General features: G+C 41.0%; 1 protein-coding gene across 1 annotated transcript; it reads right to left on the bottom strand.

The window, feature by feature from the left end:
• Window positions 1-416: 416 nt before the first annotated feature.
• Window positions 417-4672, bottom strand: CTLA4 (cytotoxic T-lymphocyte associated protein 4). The gene is made up of 4 exons (XM_042041382.1): window positions 4455-4672; window positions 2914-3264; window positions 2310-2419; window positions 417-1384 (listed from the first exon to the last, which is right to left on the bottom strand). Exons 1-4 carry the CDS (start codon window positions 4510-4512, stop codon window positions 1214-1216), a joined length of 690 nt encoding a protein of 229 aa, XP_041897316.1. The 5' UTR covers window positions 4513-4672; the 3' UTR covers window positions 417-1213.
• Window positions 4673-17135: the final 12463 nt, after the last annotated feature.

Below are 17135 nucleotides of genomic sequence, written 5' to 3'. Positions count from 1 at the left end.
CAGCAGCTTTGTGTGTTGACTAGCATTTAGTGAGTGAGAGTGTCAAAGTGGTGCAAAGAAAACAGGATTTGAAACTAGGACAAGTTTTTTGTTTAAACATGTACAGGAGGTGCTGTCAAAGGCATTACAGCTACCTTCTGCAAGTAACTCTGCTGGAAGTGAAAACTTGATTGGTAGTGTCTCTGAAGCACATCACAGCAGCTGTAGCTAGACAAATAGAAGAATTGACAGATTGTAATGGTGGCCGGCTGAGGAGGAGAGCTGAGAACAGAAGTGTTGGCATGAGCATGGCATGGCTGTCTCTGAAGGGCAAAACACAGGGTCAGAGAGGAAAGGTTCATGTTGTCTTCACTGCTTTCTAACATGTAGCCACTTCCTGTTTCTTCTGAGAAAGGTGAACAAGAAATGAACTTGAATTTGGGCAAAGCTTCAAGGTTTTTATTGAATGGTACATAACTAATAAACAAGATTATACACTGTCAGTATTTTCATGGAAAATAGACTTCGTTAAACACAGCAACATACTTCTGCCTTTTGGATAGATGCTAATTTAGCATTTATAAAACACAAGGCCCCAGCAGAGCTGGAACATTCTCCCATCACAGCCTAAGATGGCTCCTGCTGGAGCCTTTTCTCCAACCAAACTGTCAGCACTGGCTCAGAGACCATCAGTCAGCTCCATCACAGCACTTCTGGGACACAATGCCACTGAAGAGAGCTAAGATCAGTCTTCTAGAGCAGCAGTGTCATCAGTGCCAGCCTACGGGGAGACCTCTGTGGAAGTGCAGAGCACTAATGCCAGAAATGGAACCAATAAATACCAATGCAGGAAAAAAAGTTAACATTCCTTTGTACATTAGTGTGCTCTCCTACCTCTGCCCCCCAGACCTGTGGGTCAGCCTTCCCCCTTGTATGACACACAAGCCTCTGTCATAATAGTGTTTGGATTTCAGTTGATCAGTAGGCATGATGAAATTTGACAGTAAGATGCTCAACTGCAACAGCAATAGCTCTTAATGCTATACACACATATATATTACATATTGGTACAATACATCTCAAAAAAGTCAATGGCCTAATGTAGCCATTTCTATGTGACAGGGTTAATCTTCAAATACAAATGCTTATACTATTTATTCTCCTCCAAACCATAGAAGTTACAAAGGCTATTCTCTCACCTTCCTGCACACCTTTTGTAAAAAGACAATTACTTTTATTTCTTTAACTGAAATGAGTTAGCAGACTCTCCATCCCAGCTAGGAAATGGTTTCTCTCTTTCCTGGTTACAGTTAACGGTGATGTGGAATGGAATCACTTTTTTCTCTAGCTTCTCAGAAGGCATTTTCACATAGACTCCTGTAGTGAGACATCGTCTTCTCTTTATCTGTAAAATACGGGAAGAAAGTAAAATAAACAAGTGATCACAGCATAATCATTAATCAGCACATTTTAGAGACACCGATGGATATTCTGCCTTTACTGAGTAGAATGTATTCTAGACACCTTTCTCTGCCTCTTTATAGAAGATCTGTTGAGACCATTTCAGGGAGGATCAGGATGTACAAGGGATATTTATATTAAAAAAACCAGTCCTGCCATTCATTAGCACTTTGAAGGTGCTCCTGCTTCAGAGTTCAGTGTTGGTTCAAAGCTAGAAGTGTTCACACCAGACAATTTCATTTAACTTCTAGGGACAAGGACTGATTGAAAAATATGGGACAGAGATATTGTTTGGTTTCAAGCTCAGTTTCATTTCTAACAGACTATGAGTACTGCAGACCCCTGTGGAAAAAGGCAATGCAGGCTTACATTTTGCATGCTTTTGTGCAGACATTTCTAGCTGTGAAATTAAAAATGCTTTAAGTTACACTTCCCCCATCCATGGAGTAGCCTGCTTAAATTTGCTTTTCAGAGGTGAATGGTGAGAAAAGGAAAAAAACAAATCCTGGGATTTTGTGTGAATCATTTGTGAAATCATAGTACACATGAAGACTGTTGCCTTCAATCACAGAAGCATCCAGGACTTTGCCTGGTTTTAAGCATCCAGACCTAAGCCAAGGCTCAGTCCAGCTGATGGAAGCTGAGTGCTTTCTAGTACACTGGCAACATCAATGAGTCATAAACAAATATAAGTGGCAGCTCCATCAAGTTCTCTTATTTTGCATTTCTGTAATAGCATTGCACTAGTAAAATGGAGCATCCCACTGGGTTTGTTCCCAGTGTTCTTCCCTGTTCTCATTTCTTTCTCCTTGTCCTCATCACACAAAGGGATATTATTAGCAGAAGGAGGCTGAGTTGATGGGACTTACCGCTTTGCCTGCAAGAACAGCTGAGATGATGATACTGTAAAGAAAAAATCCTGAGGCAGTAGCTCCTAATACCCAGAGATATATGGCAGTGTCTGGACAAGGTTCTGGATCTAAAACATATGATACCACACAAGTCATGTCACACATGAGCCTCATAAGGATGGCCCTAGAGTCTGTAAATCAGCCTCTACACAGCTTTCCTCTAGCATGTGTTATCCCAGGATACCACCAGGACTGAGCTCTGAGTCACTGCCCACTCAAGCTCCAATGAAAAGAGTCTTTATCTGTAGAAGAGCATATACACCTTACTTTTTTAGTTTTGCACTTCTGTATCTAACTGCCTAGACACACATGATCAACACTGATGGTGTTGATTATGCCATCAAAAATCCCTAAGCTGCTAAATACACTGCATGGCTATGGCTATGCTTGCTTTGGGTGTGTGCAGGGAGACCTGAAAGAAATAACAGCTAATCAAGATTTTTAGTGCTCAAACCAGTATTTACCCTCACTTCTTACAAACAGAACTCTGAAAACCTTTGAGAGGTAATAGCAACTCCCTTAATTTGGAAATATCACAGTACTGTAAACCTGCTTGGCTTACCAATGACATAGAGATGTGTCCCATTTCCCTTGTTCATAAAATAGGGTGGGGGGTACATCCGCTCCATCTTGCAAACATAAAGCCCGGTGTCATTTGCTTGCAGACCAGCCAGGGTGAGGGTCACATTGTTTTGGCCAGGGGTAACATGGCACTGAATGATCTCTTCCACAAAGAATGTTTTAAACTCCGTGGTGTACGATGAAGCGCAAATTTCTGTGAAGCCATCACCAGTCTGTTTAAGCAAAGTCACTCGAATTTCCTTTGCATTCCCAATGTTCTTGTATTTACACACCAAGCTGGCAACTCCTTGCCTGTTGGCCAGAACCATTGCTGGCTGAGTCACTTCCATTACTGTAAGGAAGTAAAGAGTGTGATGGTAAGTGAACTGTCAAGAAAGGATCCCAAGTCATTTGCTTCAAACCTGCACAGTAGGAAGGGACTCCTGCCACCTCCTATTATCCATGGGGGATTCCTAGAAAAGCTGCTTTCAAAGAAAGGATTCCAAGACCACAATTCATGTTAGCACTGCATTAATATTCTTTAAAAAGCTCAAGAAATGCTTTGATTACTAAAAATGATATTATAAATCTCAGCAATTACTTGTTGCTTAAATAGTAGGTTACTTGGCCCACTTAACTGAGCAATGAATGACCTGCATGCTTCCGTTTCCCTCAACACAAACTTTTTAATATACATAAGAAAAACCAAAAAAGTAGACTATAGATGGTAAGGCTGAAATTTGAAATTTAAAATCAGGCTTTTAAACCACAATTTCTGCCTGGTAGAAATAAACATGTTTACATTTAGGAACAAAAAAGTTGACGTCCTGTATGGAACATGGAACAGAACTATTAAGGTAAAACTGAACAGAAAATCTGTTTGCATATGTTTGTTTCTGATCTTTTTTCTCCTTATTTTTAACTAGCTACTTCCAAGCCACAGTATAGCAACAGTATATACCCCGAGCCAATATAGCAGCATGCAGCAAAGCCTGATAAACAGACTGCCAAAAAAAATCTTCAGGGGAAATTACTGTGCCATGTACAGCCCCACTGACAGCTTTTTGCAACTTCTGTATTCTATACTGACACATGATGGGAAGGCACTGTCTTTTGCTCTAGTAAGCTGTGAAGACTCAGTATTATTTTTTCAATCTCATTTTATATCAGTCCATTTTGAGGCAGGGCTTATGTTCTTCAGTTCTGCACACAAGAATTCCAGATAAAGAGCAGAATTTCTCCATCCATTCAAACCTCTATACCCATGTTATCGGCTGTCACAACTTCACTTGCAAGGCCTAGTTTTTCAAGATCTTTTTTTCCTGCCTGAGCTACTCTGAATGCTGCCCAGTGTCCCTACAGGTAGTATTGCTCTGAAATCTGTGTCTGGTTTTCCAGACACCTTGCAGTGCCCCAAGACCTTGCTCCCATCAGTCCTATGTCACCTTCCTCTCCCTGTTGTACCAAGTCTGTCTCCTGCAAGAACATGAAACTGAAAACAAGTCGACACCTCCGGATACCTTGACTCCTTCATCTACCCACCTTCAGCAGTGGCAGTGGCTGTGCAGAGAAAGCCCACGGTGACCAATATTGAGAGCATTCCTGTGCTGGGACAGATGCTGAAGGGGCTGAAGGTGTCTGATGCCTTCAGACTTTAAGACAAACTGGAACTCTCAGGACTGGAAAAGAGGTGACACCTTTCAGGATACTGAATCTTCGAAATGTTTGAAACCACACAGAGCCAGTGTGTATATATAGCTTTGATCCCAGATGCTGTACCTGAGAGTAGTATGAAGCTTTGTTTTGGTTTTACGAGAAAGGAAGTAGTGGGTTTGATTAGTACGTGCACAGTTAACCTCAAACAGCATGTCAAAAACAACTATTCAGCAGATGGAAAATATATATTCAATCTGAAACTGCCGTCCATTCTGCTTTAAGAATGGTGGGAGGAAAGGTAATCATCATTAGAGCAGTTCAGGCCCCTTGGTGGTGACAGCTTGCAGAATCACAGCACTTAATATTTTAGCAATCATCAGATATTTCCTACCAGGACAACATTCAGAGATCTGTACTTCTGCCTAATGTGGCACAGTGAATCACTGCAAGCTAGCTTTTTTATGGAGGACTTGCCTCCACCCCCAATTTCTTTGCTTGCTTTAATGTTAGTGCTTTTCATGTTTAAAAATTGCTACCCCCTTCAAAATACTGATTACACTTGCAATTACTTAATCTTTTTGTATCAGCAATGTGACTTGAATCATAACCCGCCTCTTTAAGCTTTCGTGTTTCCAAGAAAAAATTATCTAGGTTTATAGCTAATGACTTTCACATCTGTACAGAATTTTGCTACCTACAGACTTTACTGCCTAACTACCTTTATATCAACAGATGAAAAACACTGCAGGAGCTTTGATTATTGCTATCTCTGCTTAGAGCACCTGCATCATTTCAAATCTCAGTGAAATAGTTTTTGCTCATTGGCCTTTTAAAAGTCATGTAAGCTCTGAAAATTGTTTTGCTTTTTTATGTGATAGCCTGTCATATCCATGAATCATTGCCTAAAGAATTCCATAAAAATGAAGGTTCACTTCAGTTATTCAGAAGGTTGACATTCTTTTTCTTACCCGCACTTTGAGAAGTTCTTTTAGAAGGTGCTTGATCATTTATATATGTAGATCTAGTAGATTGCAAAGACCTGCTTTTGCACTGTGACCTAGAAAAACTAACAGCATTACTTCTTGAACACTAGCCCATCCAATACAAAGATCCAGGATAAATACTTAGTCTTGAAATCACATAAATACCTAATGATATAAATAAGTTTACTGCTTCCATACCTAGGTTATGCAATATTTGTTTGTAATGACAGATTCACAGTCATTTTAATCTTACCAGCATTCAAAACAGAACTGATGATAAATATAAATACTGCTATGGGAAAATTAAGAACTGCACCCTAATAATGAGACAGGCACATACTGTATTAATGGGTAGACAAGCTTAAATCAATTTTAATATTAAATGTAATATAAAATAAATGCTATTGCAATATCATGTACCAGACTATCAGTGAGATTTATGGCATGAAATTACCAAGTTATGCCTGACATTTTCATATCCAGAGTAGTAACTAAATTATCTGTCCTTTTCTATCTTTTGAGCTTGGGTTTTGCATGCAGTTAAACAAATGATGCATTTGAGCTTCATCAACCATAGTGTCATCTCCTGATGATTGATTGGGACTGCAAACTGATGGTGCGATTAGCCACTAAACACTGGCGAAAGATTGCCATGTAAAACTCAGTGCTAATGCCACACATATCCACAGGATCTTGCACTGCTAGAGTGAGAGGCAGGGCTCTGGCACTCCTCTCTCTCCTGTTTGAGATTGCTCTAGCAAGCTTTGTTTCCAGCAGTACTCATCTTGTTTCCTGGATGTTTTGTTCTCAGGGTGCCTTTTCAGATCCATTACTTTTTCCTTTTTACCCTTGTTCCTCCTTAAAAGCCTTGTTTTATGACAATTACTCTTCTAAGTTAAGCACACCATGTCTCCCTGTGGAATCTCTTGAAGTTGTCTCTGTCTTTGCAGATAGGGCAGCCTGAAGTGAGCCCAGGCTGCCTTGGGTTATCTCTTCCAATGGATAGAGACTACCTTGCCATGGTGCCTTCTACCCTTCCTAATCAGACTTTGGATCTTGAGTTAATGTATGCAGATAGCAGATAGATCATGCAGTAAAAGACATCTTGTTCCAAATAAGATCTCACTTTCACTGCTCCCATCCTTCCCAGCTCAGTTACAGCATGGAACACAGTATTGGTAACAGAATGAGTTTCCCACTAAAATAAAATCCACAAGAATCTCTGAAGACAGCTTTTCTCTCTTCTGTATCCCTTATCTAACTACTCTTCAGCTGGTCAAGAGTCTTGGACTTCTGCTTGCCCCACCTTCCCTGAATATATCACATGAAAAATACAGGCCATGCTTTGTGGGCACAGGACCTATCTTACCTAGTTACTGCAGCTTCTTGTCTGTGTAGTCTGGTATCTTCCTGCCCTGACTGTTTTATCTTGGGAACTCTTCGTCTTTCACCGTTTCCCATAAATGGAACCTTACACATGGCCTAGTGGCCAGGCAAGGAAATGGCTGAAAGAAGAGCCCTAATTGTGACTTTGAGATTCAGGTCTTTAAGTGAGGTATTTCCTCAGGCTGTTTCTAAAAGTTTGTGCTTTGTGCTCCAAAAGATCAATATTATATTCTTCTTTCCTTTAATGCACATACTTAGACTATAGTGCTCTTTGTTCTTAGGGGTGATAATAATTCCCATGTCACAGGAAATCTTTATACTTTACATATGCTACCACAGCAAAGTGTCAGAGCACGGGAGAGGACTGAGGGCTTTGCAGTGCTAAGCTGCAGAGCCTCAAACAAAGGGTTCAGCTTAGGAGTGGTTTGGGCTTCACAACCTCTTTGAACTTAGCTGAGGGAGGGCCATGCAGTTTTACACTGGACTACACTACTGTGATTACTCAGATTGCTAGGAAGTTAAATAACTAGGCTTCTCATTAAGTTTCTTTCTCATTTTGAGTTAGTCACTTGCATTCTAGTGATCTGCTTTTCTTCATTAACACTTGTTAGGACAAACCTTCCTGCTGATACTCTGTCAGAATTCCCATTGCAAAATGTTATTATTCACAAAATTATTTTCACACTTTTAAGCCTGTCTCATGCTGCCCATGTTTTTTTCTTCTATGACAGGAACTTGCTTGGCAAATTGCTTGAGATGTAACGGGGAGAAGAAATTCTTATAATTTGCATAAGTATCTGGTTTCAGAATATTTTGCTAATGTGAGATCATGTCTTATTATGTTCAACAGTTCACGTTTTTACCATGTTAGTTTGCCACAAACCTATTGGGGTTTTGAAATGCACTGTCATTTGAAAAAATCCATACCTCAGATGGTATGGCTGAAGAAAAAAATCTTCAAAACAAGAGGTAAAGAGAAAAGGAAATAACAGAGTGACTGGAAAAATACTGTTTCATTACCATTAAAGGACTAAAACCTGGTTAGTGTAAGTAAAGACCTAGATGTAACCAAGTTTGGTGGATCAGGCTTAGTTCCTGAAGGAACCACAATTCACATCACAAAACTACTGATTTTTAAGTGTCTCAGAATTACTGCCTTTGTTTCAGCTTCTAACCTGGTTCTGTAAATGCTGCTCTCCAGTCCTAAGCCTGTGCCCTCAATCCAGCCTCAGAAGAGGTGAGGACAGCACTAGCTGAGCAATTCTCTTTCCACTACTTCTTAGGGCACACAGGGTTGGTCTTCCTGTGCACTTCTGATGACCAGCAGATTGTCCAAAAAGATTTGAGATGGGGGTGGATGTGTGACTGTCCTTTTTCTTTGTGATACAATAGTTGGTATTTCTTTTCTGGAAGCTAGGCTTTGTTTCCCCTACTGTAAAGTTAATTATATCCAAGCTTTTCTGATACACACAGCATCTATAATTATCTAACACAGAGGGCAAATTTCTTCCCAACTTTTCGTGCTACCAGTTCTCATTTAGCCTTGGGTGTCTGCATTCTAGCCCTTACCTGGCTGGCTTTGCTACCTGTTATTTGTCAGAAGCCACCTATATCCCAGTAGCAACCAGGCCTGTGTGAATGTATTGCCCCCACCCTATCCCCCTGCAGCTTACTGTCAGAATGTAAGGTCTGAGATGTATGGAAAGAGATACAGACAGAAGTAAGAGGAAATAGAGACACAAGGCTTAGAAACAACACAGGCAAAAGGTCTTCACCGACTTCCTTATTCTTCTCCAGTTTCCTTTAGGGGGTTGTGGCAAGGGAAAGATTTTAGGACAAATTTTAAGAGACCATAAATGTCTTGGCAGATGTTTAATGACTTTCCTTTACTGGAAGGAGTTTTCCAAAGCAGAGCTCCACATATTTGTTGTTTCTAGACCAATCACTTGGGATTGAGCACAGAATAAAGCAGATATCTTCACCCCAAAGCAGACATTGAAAGCTAGTCTCTTTTCATGAATAAGCAGAGAAGAACCAAAGGAATCCCCCAAGTCTAAAATTAAGCCATTAAGTGTACCCCATGACTGGAGAAATACTGGAGAAATGTTTTACTTCCACTTTCCTTTATTTCTTAAAGCACTGCAAAAAGGAAAAACAGCAAAAGATAGACATATTTCTGAGTCTCTGGCTCTGAAAGTGCAGCAGTTTGAATTTAGTGAGGGACACAAGAATAAATCATAAAGTCTTGCTGAAAACATGTGAGAAATGATGTTCTAATCAAAAATGAGATGGGTAATAAATATTTTTAAAGGGTACAGATGAGGAGCATAATTAAGGGCTTAATTCCAGTTTACACAGGGTTAATGAAGTCCCTGATGTAAAAAAAAAAAAAACAAAACAAAACAAAACAAAAAAAAAAAAACCAAAAAAACAAAAAAAAAAAACCAAAAAAAACAAAAAAAAAAACAACAACAACAAAAAAAAACCAACCAAGAAAGAAAATTATGGCATTTCAAATGATTAAGATCAAAGCAGGACTCCTGGAAAACCTAGAATTAAACCTTTATAAAGCAAAGGACTCAATGAAGTTTACATAAAGGAGATAGTGCTCCAGCTCAGTTGACATATGGAGAATCCAGATGTTTGAAAGAGACCTAACAAAGAAAGGCATTTTCCTAAGCTCACAGTGTGAAGTTCATCCAAGGAAGCACGTGGAGCAGATTCTAAAGTACTTCTCTAATTATTGACGAGTAATGAAGATCAGCTTTATTTGCCAAAGTCTGGAGGCCATTTCTGAAGAGTGGATGTGAGCTGATAGTTAGAATGGGATGGGCTAGAAAATGAAAGTAAAGTAAATTAAATTAAATTAAGGGAGAATTCAGTAATGTAGCAGAAGGCAGAAGTCACTGGACAGGCACAAAGAGAATTACAAGGTGTTCAAACTGACAGATTTACACTAACATTTGGAATACGCAGCAGTGAGCCAACATTTGTCAAGGCCAGCAGATACTGTTTCAGCAGTTGAGGTGTATGGGAATCCTGAGCTAAGGCTTCTTGTTTGGCCACATCCATATTTTGTCCGATTTGCCTTTGCAGGGATTAGATCTCAGAACTACAGCACAGTATGCATCTCTTCCCAGGGGCACACGAAGTTTGGGAACACAGGCCACAAGCCTTGGACATCTTAGGGAAACAGCTTCTACATGGAAATTTCAGAGGGCTTGTGATGAGATGGAGATAGGGAAATGGGAATACCAATGGGGGGAAAGGATGTTTTGGCAGAAATATGAGTACCTGGATCGGTGAAGGGTATATGTAGCTTTTTAGCTTTCAGATGTCACTGTTAGGCTGAGCGAAATATACTTCCAGACAAAACCTCCCCAGAAGCCTCTTATGAGTGACAAAACATTTTAGTGAAGACCAGATAATGCACCACCTCCATTCCTGTCAATAATGCTCTTTAAATTTTGCATGACAGAGCAAGGTGATGTGGAAACACAGCACTGAGGGATGGGAACCATTTCAGAATCCCTCCTTGCTATAAACCTTGCCTTGCCTTTCTGTTTCAGACAGCTTCTCCTTGCCTCTTTCCTTGCAGTTTTATTTACAAAAAGCATAAAATGAATAGTGGCTTTATCACAGATTGTTTATTCAGGGCTTGTACAAGAATGTATTTCTGGGAATTATGTCTAAGATCTGTAGGGTTGATGCCCTGATGTAAGGAACTTTAATATTCAATCTGTTTGCCTTTGGTCATGACACCACATGTTACTGAAAGTTTACAGTGATGTATGCAAGGATTATGAGTTGCCATTAGAATAGTTATTAAATCCTAGGCTGGGGGCTCTGGAAAACAAAGATACAGAATTTCTAGCAGAGGATTGTAGAACAAATCCCAGACTTTGCAAGAATCTTTCTGGTTTTGAAGTATAGCAGTTACAAAAAAATTGTCACTCCATAAGGCAGACGGCTCTGCAAATGGAACACTAGAGCCAAGCAGTGCCTTTATTGCTGGAATCAGGTGAGTCAGCAAACTAAAAGCAGGTCCTATACCTTCCAAAATGTATTAGCTGCAGGATTTGTTGTTCAACCCACTCTTCACCACAGAATCTGATCTCATGTACAAAGCCTTGCTCTCGGATTAGGGATAACTCAAACTCCCTTTGTCTTCCCTAGTTTATGAAGTGTTTGAAACCACATTTCTAGGACTTAGCAATTGCCCTTTCCCTAAGTGCCTACCAGGGCTAAGTACAAAAACAAACCCCTGAAATGTCTGAAAGACCAGATGTGCAAGGGGAGGCTGAAGTCTTTCATTAGCCAAAGTGAAGTTTGAAATAGCTGACAAGCCTCTACTCAGAAGCTCTGCTCAGAAGCTCCTTCTTACTCTACCTCTTTGCTGACAGACATTAGTGCTCCCTACAAACTTTATCTTTCTCATATTCTTAGACAGTCACATCATAGCAACTCATAGGATATTAAGTTGAATGTGTGTGGCCAGCTTGCTCTCCTGGTTATTTAAGTTGAGCACTGATTAATGCCTGCTATAAAGCCTCTGACTGCACTGAGCATTCGACTTAAGTGCTTCTTCACAGCTCTAGCTGGTTCCTCCTGCTATCATACCTGAAAACTCAGCGAGGAAAAACTACATTTTAAAATTCAAATCCATCCTCCAAAAGAATTCTTAATGTTTTGGCCACAGGGATAACATACTAGAACATATGACAGTGAACAGCTTTGTTGGCCTGTGTACTAGGGATGAAGGGGAAAATCAAGGAAGTTTGCAAATGTGTTCCTAGAGGGGAAAGAGATTATGAAAAAAGGCTGCAAAATCAGTAAGAGGGTATATAAAAAGAAGGATGGGCTTGTGGGTAACACTCCACTTGGGGAATTATTTTTTCTGTATCAGTGAGATTATATCTGGTACATACAAAGAAAACAAACGTGTTGGATGGGATCCAATAAAAATCAAACTCTAAGCAAAATAGGAAGAAATGTTTTGAATTCTACAATTTTGAAGAAATGTTTTTTAGGAAATGCATGAACCTATTTTCATAAAACTTTTTAAAGTCCCCAACAATTTTTTTTTTTTTTTAATTATTAGCTCTTTTTCAAAAAAAGCCACCCAGCAGTGTCTTACATACTGGCAAAAATTTTTCTTTTTTCTATCTAGAACCAATAATGGGTGAAATGAGAAAAAGGTGAAGGGAACCTTTTTCAGCAAGAGGAACTGCAGTTAAGCAAAGCTTTCTTGAGAAAGTTTCACTTCCTAAGGTTTTTTGCTATGTTTGCTCATTCAAATGGCCATTGTATTAACCCACTTTTTGTGAGTTTCAAATGTCAGCAACTAACTGATGTCTTTTAGAAGAAAGCAGACTGTCTAGTTCTCATTACTCTAAGGACCTAAGCACATCAACAAATTTTGCTGCCACAGCCTTGTAAGGGATGTTGCTGCAATACTGCATGCCTCATGTATCAGCCTGTGTTGGGTTATTGCCAGAGGTCAAGATTCAGTGAAAATACCTGGTATCTCTGTACCAAGGGCTTTGGGCTACACGGGTGAAGCAGGACTCAGTCCCCCTTCAGTACCATTCCTTCAGCTACTGAACTACAGCACTGCCCATTCTTGCCTTGAAGGGGTTTAACTACTAATGCTCTGTAAGAGCACTTTTCTTGTTGCTCTTTTAATGCTGCATCCTGAAACAGAGTAATTTCATTTGCAAGCTATTTAATGGTAGATTGCATACTAAGTCGTAATGCACTGAGCTGGCAAAAGCAGGCTCTGGAGAGGATGCAGCTATAATTTCTGTCTGTGACTTGGCAGTGACTGATTAGTGTTTTGTTGAAGTCCCTGGGCCACTGAGGAGCTAGAGACACATGGAGCTGCAGGCTCTGGAGTCTTGAGAAATTTGGATTTGCCCAATATACTGTCAAGCCTTGGAATGGGGCTTTTGTTTTTGAAATAAACTTCTGCAGCCAAAAGTTTAGCACAGGAGATAGTAATACACTTCAGGATCTTGGCCAGTACAATCATAATTCTTTAATATCAAGGAAAAAAATTCAGAATTTCAAATTAAATAATTCTCAATGTTTTTTCAAATTAAATTATTTAATTTTTCTTTCAAAAATCCCTCTCTTTTAAAATATTCAACAATATTTAAATAGCCACAATCAAAATCAGGCCTTAATTTTTTTTAGGATTAAATGTCTGTTTTGAAGCCTCCAAATTATTACTGGTTTACATCTCAATTCACAAAAGAATCAAATTTTTTCCTTTCAGTCTGACTGAAATGAGTCCTCTTGACTTTCCAAATTTGCCAATGAAACACAAAAAAAAATTATTCATTGAGTTCCAATGAACACCATTCATAAAACTTCCGAATTATGCAAACTAATCACCTTCTGGGAAATAGTTATAGATCATTTTATGGTACAAGCTTGAAACATGACTTAATGACTCTTCACTTGTACACTATAACCCTCCTCACTCATCTGATTATTTAGACTTATGCCTTGTCTATGGTTTTGAGCTCATTTCCAGCCTCCCTCATACCATCATCAATCTTCTCTACTTTTCTTTTGCTTACAACAAAATGTTCTATATCTTTTGAGATATCAAATGCTGCCATCCTGTGAGGCAAATGCACCTGAGATGACAGAAATGGTTCCATGACTTGGTTCATGAAGTTACTTGTAAAACCTATTACTACTCTGATGGTGTGAGCAGAAAGGATGAGGAGCAGCCACCTGTCCCTGGGGCACCCATGGCACCCCCAGGTAGCACCAATACAGGGATGGTGGGGATGGCAGGGAGAGCAGGGAGAGCAGGCCTGGCCTGCCAGTTGATGTTGCTCAGGATCTCTAGCAGAGCAGGAGTTCTTTTTGGCACACGGTGGAGGGATTCTCTTCACAGAGGTCTGTCCTTGCAGGTGAACCTCTAAGGAAAACAAACACCAAGAAACACAACAGAACACACGGTCAAACTGAGGGACCAGAAGCAGAGGAGGGAAAGGAAGAAGCTTTGATTCCCCCCTCCTTTTGCAGCCACACCAATCTCTTCATTTCCCTCTTCTCTGTGCCCTGCGACTGCCAACACTGCACCAGTGAGCATGGTGGGAAGCAAAGGCTGCCAGCCTCCTCCTTATTGTCAACCAACACCCTCCTGAAGTGAATCACAGTCAGTCCCTCCCCAGCAGCCTTTCTGAAGCAGGAGTCTGACCTCATTCACCCTCATGCTGCCAGGCTTTTCAGTTGACCTTAAAGAGGAACACTCCTGCCTCTTGCTTTAGTATTGCTGCTTGCAATTTGCACAAGAAATGTTCTCATTCTTGCACTTCCCACTCATGCATAGGGCCAGTGGGGCCACGGGGTGGTATCCTGGGTGCCCCAGCTGAGCACAGGTCCTTCCCCTTGCACTAAAATGGACAGCAGCCACCTGCACACAGTGCACATGGTAATCCATTTGCTCTGCACTTCAGAGTTTAACTGCATTTTTAATTAACCTGCATTTACTATTATTTGGATCCACTTAAGTGCCCACAGGTTCTTCAAGGCTTTTGCTCAGTAATCTAGTTTAATAGCAAATATCATGAAGGCCACATCTAGCTTGTATCCTCCTAGCTGTTTAAATGCCTACTATAGTTGTTTGTGTCATTGTTGGACATTTTTTCCCCTTGATATCTGGAAGTTTTTTGCAAGAGTGTGTGCCTACAGCAACCATCATTTAGCAGGAAAGGGAAGGCAGATGCTAAGGTATTATGTTATCAAGGACAGATCAGTTCTTTAATTCCAATGCCACCGAGACCTCCAGTCCTTGAAGATCAGGCAGGAGCAGAGCTTAGCTGACGGCACCTTATCCTCCTGAGTTGCTTGTGCTCATTTCAGGGACATTGTGAAGCCCAGACATTCAACATGTCTCAGTGGCAAATCATGTTTCGTGTGACTTGATTTCTGGTGAAGACATGACAAAAAGTTTGTCCTTGTACTCCTAAAACTGCAGGCAGCTCTAATTTGCATTGGCAATTGTCAACCTTCAAGAGGAAATTCTCCTCAGGGAGCAGCACTGTTTGCCAACCAACAGGGCCACCTCTACTGTTACACCGTGGGCACACATTCCGTGCAGGCACTGTGGTGCTGCTTTTGAGCTGCTAAAAGATTCCTCTTGTGACCGCAATCTTACACAAGGCAGCACTAAGCCTTCCCTGCCAAGGGAGGACTGGCCTGCTACTGACCTGCTACTGCCAGGTCTCAGCTCTTATCTCTTAAACTAAAGTAGCTATCACCCTCCCAACTCATCATTTCCCTCAGGCAGGCTAAAACCACCACCTTTTAATTGATTAAACTTGTGGGATTTTACTGTATAAATCATTGTGATCCAAGCGAGAAGACACTGCACAGTGCCTGAATTGTCTGATGACACAGAGAAGGAAGGGTCCCTGTCCTGTGGCTGTAATTTCACTGACAGTCTAACCCCATGGAAGAGCAACTTCTACCAGAATAGGCAGGATCATTGCCTGTTCCCCCAAATCCCTAGCTGAGTAGCCCAGTGGCTCTCTCTCCCTTGTAGTGGCATTAGCCTTTGTGCAACTGTGCAAGCTAAATCCTTTCTTTGCTCCAGTTCATGCCACTGCCAAATTAATCCCAGTGCCACCACAACAGAGTGGTGGTGCAGCTAGAGGCCAGAGAAGAAGTCTGGATGGTGCTGCCTTTTCTTGATGATGCTGATTGAGATCAGGTAAAGCAGATCATGAAAACATGTCCTAAAATACTACCTAGCACAAAACACTCCTGACAGTCAGGATAGGACTGGAGAATTCCTCAAGGCTTTCTCCTCAACCACATACATTTTGTTTGTGTTTAAATCTTTCTAAGTCTTGACTCTCCAGCACACTGTATACAGTACATCTAATATATAGTGAAGATAATTAAATCCTAACCATGTAGTCTGTGATATGGCTTGACACACGAGTGTGATATGGCTCACACTTGTGAACAGTGTCAGCTCAAGGAATAAATGAATTGAATGAATCTTTGAAATTGAAATTTATTTCTGCACAGTTGTCTGGTGAGGCACTTGAGGTCTACTCAGCTTTGACCTCAAACGCCCTCTAAGCAATGACTGCTGTAGTAAAGTTTTCTAGCAAAATGGTACATTTGTTCTGATAGAAAGGGCTGAAGGAGGAGCTGTGAAAATATCAGAAATATTGAATTTGAACAGGAGAATGTCTTCCAGAAACACACAGTTCACTACAGAGACAGAGAGACATATCCAGTGAATGTGATGGGGTTAAAGCAGGGCTGAGCTCTCTTTACAAAGGATAAGGCAAATGTGGGCATATTGGGAACCTCAAAGAGGGAGGTCAGGGAAAAGGAGTTCGGGGTGCCCAGGATTTCACTCTAGTTGCCTGTGTTTATAAGGTAAATCCTGTTGGATCAGCAATAGCTATGGGAATGATGGAGATGTGAGGAACCCTGCTACATGTCTCTGTGAACAGCAGATGCTGCTTTGGGTGTTTGCCACAAGATACTTGTTTCTGGAATGAATGGCCCTGGGCTCCAGGAATACCCTGTCTGTCCCCACACCATTCTCCAGCAGCCATGCCTGAGTGTTGTAAGGTATTTAAACTCAAAGCTCAAGTGTTAGTTACCAGCTCATGGTGCTGGCAGGGGGACAGCCAGCCCTTACCCCAGGGCAGCCAGCAAGTGCTCTCACCAAAGGGCCCCACACTTGTGGAGTGAGGATGTTCCAGTACCAGCTCCAGATAAGCAGTTTGGATGCAGCCACCCAGCTTTGGAGGCTGAGAGGTTTTCACAGGAGTGTCCTTGAACCCATTTGATTTACTAACAGACACAGACCGAGATTTAACCCGAGGGAAATTGTGCGAAGGGAACTTTTTCTTGCAAGCTTTCTGAGCCGATGTTCCTGTAACTCTGGGGGTTGGAACCCTGAGGCTTTATAAGGAACCCACAAGTTTCTCCCCTTCTAGGAAGAACATACCTTTTACATTAAAGAGTGGGCCTCAACTCTTAAAAGTATTGTTAGTTTTTCCCCTAAAATACACCCACACCTTCAAGAAGCCTTTGGACAACACTGTCAGGCACATGGTATGATGTGTGGGGTTGTCCTGTACAGGGCCAGGAGCTGGACTTTGATGATCCTTATGGGTCCCTTCCAGCTCAGAATATTCTATGATTCTATGAT

This window comes from Corvus kubaryi, unplaced genomic scaffold (genome assembly GCF_017639235.1).
Source record: "Corvus kubaryi isolate FWS band 111438036 unplaced genomic scaffold, C.kubaryi_AGA036_p1.0 37396, whole genome shotgun sequence".
NCBI classification, from domain to species: Eukaryota; Metazoa; Chordata; class Aves; order Passeriformes; family Corvidae; genus Corvus; species Corvus kubaryi.
The sequence above is the reverse complement of the archived record's forward strand: the minus strand, read 5'-3'. Positions and strand labels throughout refer to the sequence as shown.